Raw genomic sequence first — 15,192 nt, 5'->3', positions numbered from 1 at the left:
CTTTCTTTCTTTCTTTCTTTCTTTCTTTCTTTTTTTCCTTTCTTCATCTTTTCCAAGAATTATACTTGAACTTGGGTCAAATCTATGTTTTTCCTTGAGGCTTTACTTATAGATGTTTTGGAATTATTTTCTTTTTCTGGGCTTTCAGCTTAAGCATTCTTATCATAATATCTCTTTATGATGAAATCCTTATTTTGTTTGCTCAGCCTACTTTCTGAACCATATGACTGCTGTTTGCTTCTGAATTTCCGCCTCTCTTGATACACAGCCTAAGATCTTCAATTTAGTATTCTTTACCATTGAAGACTATGCACAGTAATGATAGGTTTTCTCCTTGCTCCAGGATCTGTGACCAGGAACTGGAAATTCGGCACAAAAGCTTTCATGTGGTACTTCTTCCTGTGTAGTGCCCCATTATGGGTGTGGGACCTATTCTTGCCCTGCTGCAGGGCCTCTCCTATGTGATGGAGTGTTTCATACTTATAGCATGCCCCTGGCCAGACCCCATCCTAATGTTCACAGACTTCTCTGTCTCCCTATGTAAACCTGGGATGAAAAAATGACTCCCTTCCTCCCCCCCCCCCATTAAGATTCAATCTAGTGTGTTTGCTAGATCTGTTTGGAGGATTTCTGAAGAGGAGAGAGGGGTGTTGCTCACTATGCTGGTTCCTGCTACTCCACTATCTCGGATCCATATCCAATAGATATTAATTTCAATTCAATACTACTTTTTTAAAAAAATCCTTACCTTCTTTAACAATTCTAAGACAGAAAGGCAAAGGCTAGGCACAGAGTATTAAGTGACTTGCCCAGGATCATACAGCTAGAAAGTGCCAGAGATGAGATTTGAACCTATATCCTCCTAAACTCTAGGCCTGGTGCCCCATCCAATGTGCTACCTAGCTGCCCCTGGTTCAACATTTCTGAAGTAAATAATACATTTACAATACAGTGCTAGAGGATGGAAATAAAAATGAAGAAAGAACACATATTGTTGAACAAAGGTGAAGGAAAATGATACAACTGGATTGGGTCCATTACAAGCTCATATCCTCACTGATGCTAGGCAATCCTACTACCTCCCTCCCTCATCAGCTCACTTTTGCACTTTCCATGGCATCAATTCCAAACTTTTATATCCTTCCTCAAACTTCCCATGACTCCCCTTTCTCTCACCCTTTCAGCTGAAAACCTTACCTCCTATGTTTCAGAAAAAACTGAGGACATTCTAGATTTCCTCTTTCTTATCTCCTATCACTTATATGCCTTCTTTTTCACCCCTATTTCACATGATGAGGTGACCTTATTCCTTACTGAGGCTAACTCCTCCAGCTGTTCAAGCAATCTCATTCCATCTCATCTCCTCCAACAGATTGTCCCTTCTTGTCATCCCCATTCCATCACTTACCTTCAATCTCTTCTTGGCTATTGCCTCATTCTCTATTACCTATAGCCTTGTCCATGTTTCCTCACCCTCAATAAACCCTCAGATGATCCTTCCATCCCAGCTAACTATTCTCCTATACCTCTTCTACCTTTCTAAAAGCCCATCTACAATACCTCTTCACCTTTTACTTTTTTTAAAAACCCTTATCTTCTGTCTTAGAATCAATACTCTGAATTGGTTACAAGGCAGAAGAATGGTAAGGGCTAGGCAAATGGAGGTTAAGTGACTTGCCCAGGGTTACATAGCTAGGAAGAGTGTGAGGCCAGATTTGAACCTAGGACTTCCCTGGCTCTCAATCTACTGAGCCACTTAGCTGCTTCTCTTTTCTTTTTAAAATAAAAAAATAATTGTCTACTGAGAAGACAAGAAATATGGTGCTCATTATATGTATATAAAGTCATACAAAACATATTTCTAGTCATTTTATATGATTATTGATAGCTTTAATTTTTTCTTCTGAAAACTGTTCATATCCTTTTACCATTTATTAGTGAGGAATGGTTCTTTTAAAAAAAAATAAAACGGGCTCTCAGTTTCGTATTTGAGAAATATGATTTTTATCAGAGAAACTTGCTATCAATCCCTCTCCACCTCCCACCCCACCCCTCCTACTTTCCTATTTTTCTTCTTATTTGTTGTATTGGTATTGTTTGTGCAACCCTTTTTAATTTGATGTAATCAAAACTGCCCGTTTTACCTCCCATCATCTTCTCTATCCTTTCCCCCCATGTTCCCTTAATTTGCTTATATCAATTTTTATATCTAAATCATGTATCCATTTTGATCTCATCTTGATATGCAGTATGAGATGTTGATCTATGTGTAGTGTCTGTCAGACTGAATTTTGTCAGATAAGTGAGTTCTTGTCCCAGTAGTTTAGTTCTTTGGGTTCATCAAACACTGGGTATCTGCGGTCTTTTACTTGAATAGTATGTACCCAATCTATTCCATTGATCAACCATTCTATCTGTTATCCAGGACCAAATTATTTTAATCATTACCACTTGTAGTTTGACTTGTTACTTAGATCTCTTTCCTTCCCCTTTTTTTCACTGATGCTCTTAATATTCTTGACTTTTTGTTCCTCTATGAATTTTGTTAATTTTTTTGTATAAAGTAATTCTTTGGTCATTTGATTGAAGTGGCACTGGATAATTAATTTAGGTAGTAGTAATTTTTATCATATTGGCTAAACCTACCCATGAATAATTAATATTTCTCCAGTAGATCTGACTTTATTTGTGGGAAGAGAGTTTTGTGATTGTGTTCATATAATCCTTTTATGTGGTATTTTATACTGTCTGCAGTTTTTAAAAATAGAATTTCTCTTTCTATCTCTTCTGCTATGTTTTGTTGGTAGTATATAGAAAAGCTGATGATTTATGTGAGTTTATTTCATATCCTGCAACTTTTCTAAAGTTGTTAATTGTTTGGACTAGTTTTTTAGTTGATTCTAGTAACGCTCTTTTCAGTGCGCTCAGTGCACTGTGAATATTTCTATAGTGAAACAGTTTTGAATCACTTGTGTTTTTATATCTTATTTATATCTTAAAGCTTTTTGCAGAAATTGGAGTTGTTTGTTTGTTCTTCCTATATTTTAAAGTTTAAACGATAAGAGAAAGCAGTGCTGTTCATTTATCTCTTATTCTAAGGAAAATGCACAGAATTGGGTTAAAGTAGTGGTATATTTCATGTAATAAAAATACATGATCCAACAAAGCCTTATAAAATACTTTTATAGATTCAGAATTCTAACAATTGAAAAAGTCATTTTGTTTTACAGTGTGTCAAATTTTAAAATAAACTCTGTCATTTTTCTGATTGCTCTTTTTCAGTTTTATTTTCCTTATGTAGAAAGGGCAAGCATACAGATTTCTCAATTTTCTAACCTTGCAAAATAAAAAAAAAACCCATTGCAATAATTTATAATAAGATCTTATTCTTTTTTCAGATAAAATGAAGATTATTCATCAGGCGCACAAATCAAAGGTATGTTTGATAGGTGTATGCTTGAATTTTATTATTTGTGGCACTGATTATTTAGTAATAATATAAGAATGATTTTCTATTTTCTTATCTTATTATGAACTAATCTTTTGAAAAACATTAACAATGGCTCTGAAATACACACATTTATGTATATGATGTATATGTGAGTGTATATATGTATGTAAATATATATATGTATATTTACACATACATGGAACAAATAAATAAATGCATACCCAAAATTGATGTCATTAAAGTTACTTGCAAAGAAAACCATTTACTATCCCTCATTAGTCTATATACACTTGTGCTTAACAGAAAAGTCTGGAACACAGTCAAGTAAAAGTAATATGCTTCTTGTGACCTAAATATTGCCCAGATTGTGTGGAGGGTGAGGATAGTGACTGATTGTTGGGAAGAAACATTCTTGGCCTACACAAGGAGTGCTCCACTATATTAGTCTTCTTACTTGCCTCTAAGGGTTTACATATACTCACATGCAGGAACTCATTTACAACTATTTACAACCCTAGTATGTTAATACTTAATGGCTTACTTGGTATTTAAATAGATTAGTGCGTTAATAAAGCAAAAGTTATCAGTTTGTTCCTTACATAAGCCGAGCATTCTCATTTTATTCTCTGGCTTTATTCCTGAACTTAACCTGCCCTCTAACCAATGTGTGCCAGTTATTGTAAGGATAATGTGGTGAGAATTTGGTTAAGTCAGTATACCTCCTTCAGCACTACTAGAAAAACAACAGTGTGGCGTAGTATTATCTTTGTATATATTGGATGTCACCCACAGGTGACACCTTGCACCTAGAAGTCTCCAGGAACTAGAAGCATAGTGGCCTAGAAATGATCATCAGAAGACAATTTGACCTATTTCTGCTTATAATTGCAAAAATATAGCCTAGTTTTCAACAGTCTAGCAAATAATATCTTTAAAGTCCACAGGATGGAGCTATTTTACCTGTGAAGCAAGAGAGTGGGGTTGACATGGATACTAAACTGAAATAAGAGAATGTTTTTAATGCTACTAAAGATCAGTATGATAAATAAAATTGCCACCATCTCTGTCTTCAAGGCAAAATAACCATGTAAAAAACAGTTGCTTCAGCCTTTTTGAATAAAAGCTAACTTATTAGAAAAACAGGCATGTTATAAAGGGAGATATGTAGATTCTACACCATTTTTAATGGAAGAATCAAAAGATAGGAAACCAAACTTATCTCAGGAATTTAAAAAATTAAATCCCAGGTCAGAGCCTAGATTAAGCAATAGATTCAGCACAATGTTCCAAGTCATCTGCATCAATGTCATCATGAAATAATAATCATGATGAATGCCATCTTGTGGCCTGAAGGTGGGACCTTGTTTTTTTTTTAAATTTTATTTAATTGATTAATTAAGAAAAATTTTCCAAGGCTACATTATTCTTCCCCCCCCCCCCCCCGATTCCCCTCCCATAGCCAACGCACAATTCCACTGGGTTTTACATGTGGGGGACCTTGGATTTTCAAAGTTTATGCTGAGGAATGTTAACTCTGGCAGATGCTCTTAAGGTAGAAAGACTTCAAATGCAGGATCAGTGATGGACTCTTGTTTCTTTTGCCTGAGGACCAACCTAGCTAAGTTTGATGAGGTTATTCACCAGAATGATAGAAGGTTGATAAATGTATCAGTCACATTAACTCTAGAACACGCTCTCTTAAATAAGAGAGAAGATGAAATCATAGGTTGTTGAATAATTAAATTATTACTTTTAACTCTTACTTTCTGTCCTAGTAATATTTCTAAGACAGGAGGGTGATGGCTAAGCAATCCGAGTTAAGTGACTTGCCCAGGGTCACACAGCTAGGAAGTGTCTGAAACCAGATTTAAACACAGGTTCTCCTAACTCCAAGCCTAGTGCTTTCTCCACTGTCACTTAGCTGCCCTCTGAATTATTAAATTATATTGACATATATAATCATTAAGAAATTGATTATAGTTCTATATGTTATTTACATTGAATATAATATATTTTTTAATCTCAAGAGTTTTTGATGGAAATAAATCTATTATATATGAATTAAGTAAAAAGGCTTTGGTGTTTATAGGGTTTTGACTCAGAGCTTTGTTTATTATTGGTATTGGGGATTCCCAGCAAGGAATGTCAATCAGTGCAGTAGTCTTAGAGAGTTGCCTATGGGAACTGAGGAGTTATATGACCTGCTCAGGGTTATTCAGCCAACAGCTCTCAGAGACAGTAATTGAATTCAGGTATTCCTGATTCCAAGTTTGGCTCTCTGTTCATTATTTCATGCTGCTTTTCTTATAGGGTTAACATTCAGAATCTAGAAACTCTATCATCTAGAGCCTGTTACCTTCACTTATGTTCAGAGTATTCCATAGAAAGTATGTATACAAACTGGTGAATGTTTGCTAACAAACTTTCTCTAATAAATTGTGTTTCTACATGTAATACAAACAATTAAGTGTTCAGATTGTGACATGGAAACGAAAAAGAAAGAAAACGGAGGCAGACCTGGGTTCAAGTTCTGTCAAAGCTACTACCTCTTACCTTCATTCACTTAACTTCTTTAGTTTTCATTTACCTTATATTTGAACTGAAGGTATTGGACTAGATAAAACCTCATATTCTATAATCCTGAGATGTAAATTCTTGGTTTATGGATCCCTCTGAGTAATAAAACTTTAATGATAACTGACCTAAACTTTTTGTGTTAGTTATTTTATTGGAAATCTTTAAAAAATGTACTACATACTTCCAAGCATTCTTGAATATGCAAAATATAATTTAAACTGATTTGTGCTATGAATATTAGTGATTATTTCTGTGCATCAATACAGTGAATTCCCCTGGTTTTTCTTTTCTTTTTTTTTTTTTTAAACCCTGACCTTCTGTCTTCAAATCAAAATTAACTATTGGTGCCAAAGCAAATGAGTGGTAAGGGGTAAGCAGTTGAGTTAAGTAACTTTCCTAGAGTCATATAACTAGGAAGTGTCTAATATCAGGTTTGAACCCAGAACCTTCTGTCTCTAGGCCTGATTCTGTATCTATTGAGCCACATAGCTGTCCCTCCTCTGTGATTTCTCGATGAGTATTATCTGCTTCTTATATTAAAGGCCAGAGACAATGTTTTAAAATTATTTCTTTTATAACTTTTCTATCTCTTCTCTTGTTCTCCTTTTCACTTCTTGCTATTTTCTGTGTGCCTGACTTTAGTAACCTCTCTTCCTTTCTACTTGCTTAGAAACCGGACACTCAACCAATCTTGGAACTGTATGTAAAATAGTAACTTGTGAGTGAGCATCTGAAAAGCTCTTCAATAAACAAAATAGTAAATTTTAGTGAATGGATTTTGTAAAATCCATTTTGACAGATTCTTTTAGCTCACTCCTTGGATCTCTGCCTTGTTCTGGAAGACTGTTATCAGAGAACTGAATTTTGGATAGATGATGTTTTAACAGTATGTGCCAAATTAGGTTATGTCTTTAATACTCTATACAGTCACTTTCTAATTTACAAATGAACTACATTTCCAAACTATCAACTCATTTTATAGAAGTCTTTTATACTTCTAATTAAACCAATAATACTGAACTGTAGCACCAATGACATACTGGTTTCCCATTGCTTTTATGGGAAAATGAGTTATGAGTTTCAAAAGAACTAGGTTGAGAGGGCTTCCCAGCTTCGGTAGTAGCAGAGTGGGAAGGTACAGTTAATTCTCTCAAGTGCAGCTGAAAGAAGTGAATCTGTAGTTAGGGCAGCTTTAGTCTTCATACATGAGAGATGTTTGTAAATTGGGCATTTCATAGTAGTGAATTGTCTTTGTAGAAACATGAGTGGAATAAAACCTTGATTAATTAGACCTTAGGCTCACTTAAGAAATATTTTTACTCGGCCTCAGACACTTCCCAGCTGTGTGACCCTGGGCAAGTCACTTGACCCCCATTGCCCACCCTTACCACTCTTCCACCTATGAGCCAATACACAGAAGTTAAGGGTTTAAAAAACAAAATGAAACAAAAAAAAGAAATATTTTTACTGCATAAAAGAAATTCAAATTAGAGAAGCTAAGCTTCTAGGCAGTCATAGTCTTTTGGAAGCTATTCTATTATATACAAAATAAGTACCTATAAAAAAGTCTTGGCATTTGTAGGGTTTTGTTATTTTTATTGGGATTGGGAATTTCTTCCAATGCATTAGTCTCAGAGAATTTCCTGTGAGAATGAAGGGGTTACATGAGCAGCCCAAAGTCACAGGTCCTTGTGTGCTTTCAACTAGAAAATCCTTATCAGAGAGGGAGAAATGTTTCAATCAATAGTAGAATGAGAAATCTTTTAAAAAAAGACTACAAAATAATTGAATAATTAATAGAGAGACATTGTATTGTGTTAGATAAAGGGACTAACAGAATATCTGATTCTGGGTCTGCTTCTGACATAGCATCTATGTGACGCTGAGCAAGAAAACTTAATTACTCAGTGCTCCCAGATAACTCCAAAGATGCTAAGTTTTAGTGAGTTGCTGATCAGTATTGGTAAAAAAGTTTTTATGCCAGCAATGCCCTATCTCAATGAAATCTCTGTTTCAGTAAGAAAAAGAAAAGTATTAATGAAGTGCTTCTTCTGTGTACAGTACTGTGTTAGTCATGATGGCAGATATGAAAGAAATAAAAGGCATTCCCTATAGAGCTAAAATTCAGTGGTGATAAAAAATGCAGGAAGCAATCAGATAATTAAATAATGAATTGTGGAAATCATAATAAGTTCAGAAGGAATTTGGGTAAGAGAGAAATCACTCCGAGAAAGAGGACTTGAGCTGGCCTCTGAAGGATGGGAAGTTTTTAGATAAGTGGATATGGCATGCTGAGTAAGGGGAAACAGCATAGACAAAGACATGGAGATAGGAATAAATGTTCCATTGTATGGAACCAATCTCAATATGAAAAAGTATAGATTATAAAATAACTGAAAGAAATTAAATTTAATAATGTTCAAGTAAATATAGCTGGAATTCTGTTATTAGGTTAAAAAAATTGTGGCCTGGCCAGGAAGCAGTGGAAAATGTGCTGGATTTGGTATCAGATGACTTCAGTTTGAATCTCATCTTTGCTACTTAATACTGTGTGTCCTTGGGCAAATCACTTTATCTTTTTGGATTTCAGTTTTCTCCTCTGTACATCAAAAGGATTGGACCAGTTGGTCTCTAAAACACTTTCCAGCCCTCTGTTGTTCATCTTATGATCCTGTAAATAACCTGCTTTATTAAAGAGAATGGATTTGTTCTGTGCATAACCACTATGGGAAATTCATTGTATAATAAGTAATTGAATGAAGTAATTAGTTAATTCTTCTTCATTGCTTAAAGACTCCATTTATTCTGTCAAATAATTGAAAATTTCCCTTCATAAATAATAGAAGTTCTATCTGAATTATCATAAAGGCACTATTAGTGGAGTTTGTGTTCGTGAAATTTTACTGTGTTGCTGAATATCATTTCACAAAAGCACATGAAAATTTAAAACTAAAATCCTAGTTTATATATGCCTAAGTACTTCTTAGCTTAGTCAAGTTTTTAGGTACATGAATAGCTGGGCATTTTCTCACATACTTCCTTTATTCCTGGCATCTTATAGAATAATAGACCATGGGCCTGACCTAATATGAGAGTTAGTCATAAACCCTTTTTGCACTAGAAATGCTGATAAAATTAATGTGTTTTTTCACTTATTTCTTTTTAGACTAATGAACTCGTGTTGAGTTTAGAAGATGATGACAGACTCTTGTTAAAAGAAGACTGGACTATGAAAGCAGCTGGAGTTGGTAAGAGTACATTTATATTGCCTGAAGGTGGTACTCACTTTGCTTGCCTTTATTCTGATGACTGACTGATTATGTTTGGATAGCTTGCTGAAAAGTAAATGCTATCCCTGATGCTCTTTACACTCTGTGATAATTATTCAGGGAAGCAAAAGAGAGAAGATGATGTACATTCAGATCATTGGACTGAGGGTAGGAGGTATCTGCTTACCAAATGTTCAGAATGCAAATTGTGTTTTTCAGAAGGTATGCTCAGAATTTTGCAGAGGGTAATTTTCAGTGATTGACAGGTTATTAGTAGCATGTCTGCTTATTCTTATCAGTAACATTTAGACCAATGTTTGGGATAGAAATTTAAGTAGTCAAGCTAGTGTGGAGTAATGAAATAAGATTGTTTATTTAATGTGAATTGTGATTTCTGATAGTCATTCAGGGAGGCTTAATATAATTTAGAATTGAGAATAGTGTGTGTCGCTTAAAATGTTCTGATTTTTTTCATTTCTCACTGGGAATGTTCATGGACATAATTAATTAATAGAAATACTGCTGGAGAACTTGTACATGTGACATGCTTTGTGACCATTAGATGTCACTATAATTCTATTTATAGTTGCACCTGAAAAATCATCGAATAACAGAAAGAACTAAGACTTTAAGAGACCACTGAGTACTATAAGATTTTTGCCACATGTTATCTTTTTTGGCATTGATATATAATGTCAACTTTATAATCTCTTAGATGTTTTAATTAAAGAATACTTAGACTTTGCCTGTAGTAGGAGGTCTGAAGTACAGTAGAAAGCATAGAGTAACTTTGGGCAAGTCACTGAACCAAAACAAGGTGACTTTAAGGTGACTTCCAGCTCCAGATCTAGGATTCTATGATTCTTTTAGGGAGGTATATTAACTGTTTCTTTGATTTTTTTTGATGCAAATTTGTCTTTACACCAAAATTATCTCTGGAGGAAAAAAACATTCACTACCTTCGACACCGAACTCCCTCCATCCCCCTTGCAAGAAATAACAATTATAGTGAAAACATCTTGTATTGCCACTGAATTCTGCTGGGAAGAGGGGGAAATGAATCATTGTCTATCAACAAGCATGTATTAAATGCTTCCTAGGTGTCAGGCATTGGAAAAAGGCAAAAACAGTGCCCACCCCACTTTAAAAACACTTTCTAAGAATTAATACTAAGTATCAGTTTCAAGGCAGAACTGTGGCAAGGGCTAAGCCTATGGGGTTAATTAATTGACTTGCCCAGTTTCACCCAGCTAGGAAGTGTCAGAGGCCAGATTTGAAGCCACATCCTCCCATCTCCTGGCCTGGTTGCTCTATCCATTGTGCTACCTAGCAGCCCCTAAAACAATCTCACTATTAAGGAGTTTGCATTCTAGTGAGAGAGACAATTCATACAATATCAAAATAGCATTAATGGAAGACTTTATGATCAGTTTCCTGGCTCTTCATTGATATTTTAAATATTTAGATTTCAGCTTCCTTTTTTCCCCCCTTAAATTTCTTTTTCCTTTTTTTTATTTACATGTAGAAACAATTTTTGACCATTGTTTTCTGACATTTTATAATTCGTATTCTTTCCCTCCCTCCCACTCCTTTGCCAGGTAGTAAATAGTCTGATATATGTTATACCAGTGCTTTCATGCAAAACATAATTCCATATTGCTCATGCCATGACAGAAGACATATTACAGAAACAAATAAAAAACTCCTGAAGGAAATAAAGGGGCAGATGGCATGCTTTGATATGCAGTCAGACTCTAACAGTTCCTTCTTTGACTTTAGATAGCATTTAGAAACTTGCATTGCTGAAAATAGTTTAGTTTTTCACAATTGATCATTGTATAGTATTTTTGTTACTATAGACAGTGTTCTTCTGGTTCTGCTCACTTCACTTTGTATCAGATCATAAAACTCTTTTCAAGTTTTTCTGAATTCATCTTGTTCATCATTTCTTATGGTACAATTGTATTCCATTACAACCATATACCACAATTATTCAATCATTCCGCAATTGATGGACATCCCCTCAGTTTCTAATTCTTTGCCACTTCAAAAAGACTTGCTAAAAATATTGTTGTAAAGGGATACAGTAGTAGTATTACTGGGTCAAAGGGGCTACATAATTTTATGACCCTTTGAACTGGTTCTAGATTGCTCTCCAGGATGATTGTATATAAGTTCACAGATCTACCAACAGTGTATTAGTGTTCCAATTTTTTTCACATCTCCAACATTTGTCACTTTCTCTTTTGGTCATGTTAACCACTCTGATAGTTATGAGGTGGCATTTCAGAGTTGTTTTAATTTATATTTCTCTAATCAATAGTGATTGGGAGCATTATTTCATATGACTATAAATAATTTTGATTTCTTCCTTTGAGAACTGCCCATTTCTACCCTTTGACCATTTATCACTTGGGAATTGCTTTGTATTCTTATAAATTTGACTCAGTTCTCTATATATTTGAGAGATTAGGGTTTTGTAAGAGACACTTGCTATAAAATTCCCCTCCCCCCTAATTTATTGTTTACCTTCTAATCTTAGTTGCATTGACTTTGTTGGTACAGAAACTTTTTAACTTAATGTAATCAAAATTACCCATTTCATTTTTTGTAATGTTTTCTGTGTCTTATTTGGTCATAAATTATTCTCTTATATGTAAGTCTATCGGGAAAGCTTTTCCATGTTCCCTTAATTTGTTTGTGGCACCACACTTTATTTCTAGATCAAGTTTTTATTTTGACTTTGCCTTAGTGTATGGTGTGAGATGTTGGTCCATACTTAGTTCTTGCCATACTGTTTTCCAGGTTTCCTCATCAGAAGTTTTCTTTTCTCTGGCTTAAAGGAATAATATTAATTTACAACTCTATTATATTCTCATTAAAACTTAAATTATTAAAAGTTGCTCTCTTATTTTGTCAAAGCTCCTGTTTTAACTCTTACAGTGTCTATTCCAGTGATTCCCAAAATGGGCACCACTGCCCCCTGGTGGGTGCTGCATCAATCCAGGAGCGTGGTGATGGCCACAGGTGCATTTGCAAAAGGAGATCCCTACGGCTTATCCTGAAATATGGGATGTAATTCAAAAGTTCTTAATTGCATTTCCTTCATCATATTTAGTGGAACATGGATTCAGTGCGGTAACCAATTTATTAACAACAAAAAAGAAACCAACTGCAAATAGTCAATCACGGTGATTTAAGATTACTGCTGACAAAAATAGAGCCGAGGATTACTAAATTGGTAGCAGCACCCCAGGTTCATCCTTCTCATTAAGATGATTTCAAATGTTTTAACTTTTTTTGTATTACATTCTATTCTGAGTTCAATAAATAGTTTCATAATTTGAAAGTTCAGTGTTTCTAATTACACTTTTCTTTACTATATTTTATGAAAAAATAGAAACATTAATACATCTATCTTTCCTATTAATTGCTATTAAAATTTTAAAAAATTAAATTCTAGGGGGCACTAAGTAATATTTTTTCTGGAAAGGGGGCAATAGGCCAAAAAAGTCTGGGAGCCACTGGTCTATTCTAATTCTTTCAATTTCTTTTTCTGCTCTGATTGTAATACACCTAGCATTTCTAATAAAATATTAAATAGTATCAGTGATAATGGGCATCCTTGCTTCACCCCTTATCTTACTAGGAAGGATTATCATTTATTCCCATTATAGATAATGCTTGCTAATGGTTTTAGATAGAACATTTATATTTTAAGGAAAGCTCCATTTATTCTAAAGTTTTCTAATATTTTTATAAGGAATGGGGATTGTATTTTGTCAAATACTTTTTCTGCATCTATTAAGATAATTATGGTTTCTGTTGGTTTTGTTATTGGTATGGTCAATTATGCTGATAGGAAAACTATATCCATATCATATATCATATCATATCTGTCCCTGCATTCCTAGTATAAAACTCATCTGATGATTATGTTGGAATAGTATTTTATTTCAATTTTTGCATTAATGTTCATGAAGGAGATTGGGCTATAGTTTTCTTTCTGTTTTAGCTCTTCCTGGTTTAGGTATCAGTTCCATATTTGTGTCATAATAGGAATTTGGAAAAATTCTTCCTTCCCCTTTTTTTCCAAATAGTTTATATAGTATTGAAGTTATTTGTTCTTTTGAGTGTTAGTTAGAATTCATTTGTGAATCCATCTGACTAAGGGACCTTTTTATTAGGGAATTATTTGATGGTTTGTTCATATTTTTCTGTGAGGGAGTTAAGTATTTTATTTCCTCTTTTGTTAACCTGGGTATTTTATTTTTTCATAGGTATTAATCTATTTCTCTTAGATTGTCAGATTTATTGGCTTATATTGGGCAAAATAACTTCCAATAGTTGCTTTAATTTTCTCTTCATTGGTTGTGATTTTGAGTTTTTTGTTTTTGATACTGGTTCGTAATTTGGTTTTCTTCATTTTTTAAAATCAAGTTAACCAGGTATTTATTATATTAATTTAATATGTATATATTTTATTATATATATATATATTTATTTATAAAACCAGCTCATTCTCTTATTTATTAGTTCAGTGTATGTTTGTGGGTTTTTTTGACTTTCAACTTTATTAATCACTATTTTGATTTTCAAGATTTCCAATTTGGTTTTTAATTGGAGGCTTCTCATTTATTCTTTTTTTACTTTTTTTTTATTGCATGTCCGATGCATTGATCTACTCTTTCCTCTATTTTATTGATGTAAGCATTTAGAGATATAAGTTTCACCCTAGGCACAGCTTTGGCTGCATCCCATAAATTTTGGTATGATGTCTCCTGATTGTCATTTCCTTTAACCAAATTATTAATTATTTCTCTGATTTGTTCTTTGACCTATTTATTTTTTAGAACAAGATCATTTAATTTCCAATTAATTTAAATCTTTCTGCTGTCCTTTGTTAAACGTAATTTTTATTACATTATAGTCAGAAAAAGAGGCATTCAATATTTTTTTCTGCATTTGGTTGTGGATTTTTAATATCCTATTATAAGGTCATTTTTTTAATGTACTGTTAAAAGATATATTTCTTTCTTTTTCTTTTCCTTTTTCTCAGAGGTCTATCATATCAAACTTTTCTAAAGTTCTTTTTACCTCCTTGATTTTTTGGTTGGATTTATCTAGTTCTGAAAGAAGAAGGTTAAGGTCCCCTATTAAAATTGGACCAGAGAAGGATTTTAAACCTCTGACTGCATGGGTTTTTAAAAAAAGTCTCTGTATCTTATTGTATTTTGCTGATTGTTGTTTTGTTGATTTTTCTGTTGCACTGGATCATTTTAAGCTACTGAAGTTTTGGCTGCTATATTAATTCTGTTTATGATTTTATTATAACTCCCAAATAGTGAATAAAAATATTAGAACTGGTAAAAAGGTTTTTTGACTGCATTGCTTGTAATCTGTTCCTTATATTATTGTATTTCCTGATTTCTTTAAGGTTTTAGTTTTTTTAAGTTAACCTGTATTAATCTAATTCTGTTATCTGTACCATTTATGAACATCTTAAACATTTTTTAAGTTGTAAACAGCCCATAAGTCCTATGCATTACTGAAATTGCCATGCCTTAAGTTTTTATTCTATCTTGATAATTGTATACAACCTTGAAGATTTTAATGCCTTAATAATTTAAATTGAAATTTTATAAAGGGTTTTTAGAATTGACTTTAGGATTTTATAGCAACTTCTGAATGGATGATAGGTTTTATATGTTTATTATAAAGAATGTTGTCTTAAAGGGGTAGAGGAAACAAATGGAAGTTTCCCGCCCAAGCTTTTGAATATTACACAAGAAGCCAGGAGTGCTCCTGTATACTTGATGTTTTGACTTGCTTTCCCATGAAAAGGATCTAGAATTCCTGGTGATAACTTAGAACCAGAAGTTTTTTTTTTTTTTA

At 33.6% G+C, this 15,192-nt stretch overlaps 1 protein-coding gene across 2 annotated transcripts in view; it reads left to right on the top strand.

The window, feature by feature from the left end:
• C3H2orf76 (chromosome 3 C2orf76 homolog) overlaps positions 1-15,192 on the top strand; it is a 96,266-nt gene that overhangs the window by 53,979 nt on the left and 27,095 nt on the right. For both annotated transcript variants that reach the window (XM_044666633.1, XM_044666632.1), the window contains exons 4-5: positions 3,399-3,436; positions 9,195-9,276. In XM_044666633.1, coding sequence (XP_044522568.1) covers positions 3,399-3,436; positions 9,195-9,276 — 120 coding nt within the window. The remainder of the gene's footprint in view (positions 1-3,398; positions 3,437-9,194; positions 9,277-15,192) is intronic.

The sequence above is a fragment of the Gracilinanus agilis genome, chromosome 3 (genome assembly GCF_016433145.1).
Source record: "Gracilinanus agilis isolate LMUSP501 chromosome 3, AgileGrace, whole genome shotgun sequence".
Lineage (NCBI taxonomy): Eukaryota > Metazoa > Chordata > Mammalia > Didelphimorphia > Didelphidae > Gracilinanus > Gracilinanus agilis.
Note: the sequence above shows the minus strand (reverse complement) of the source record. Positions and strands in the feature narration are given on the sequence as shown.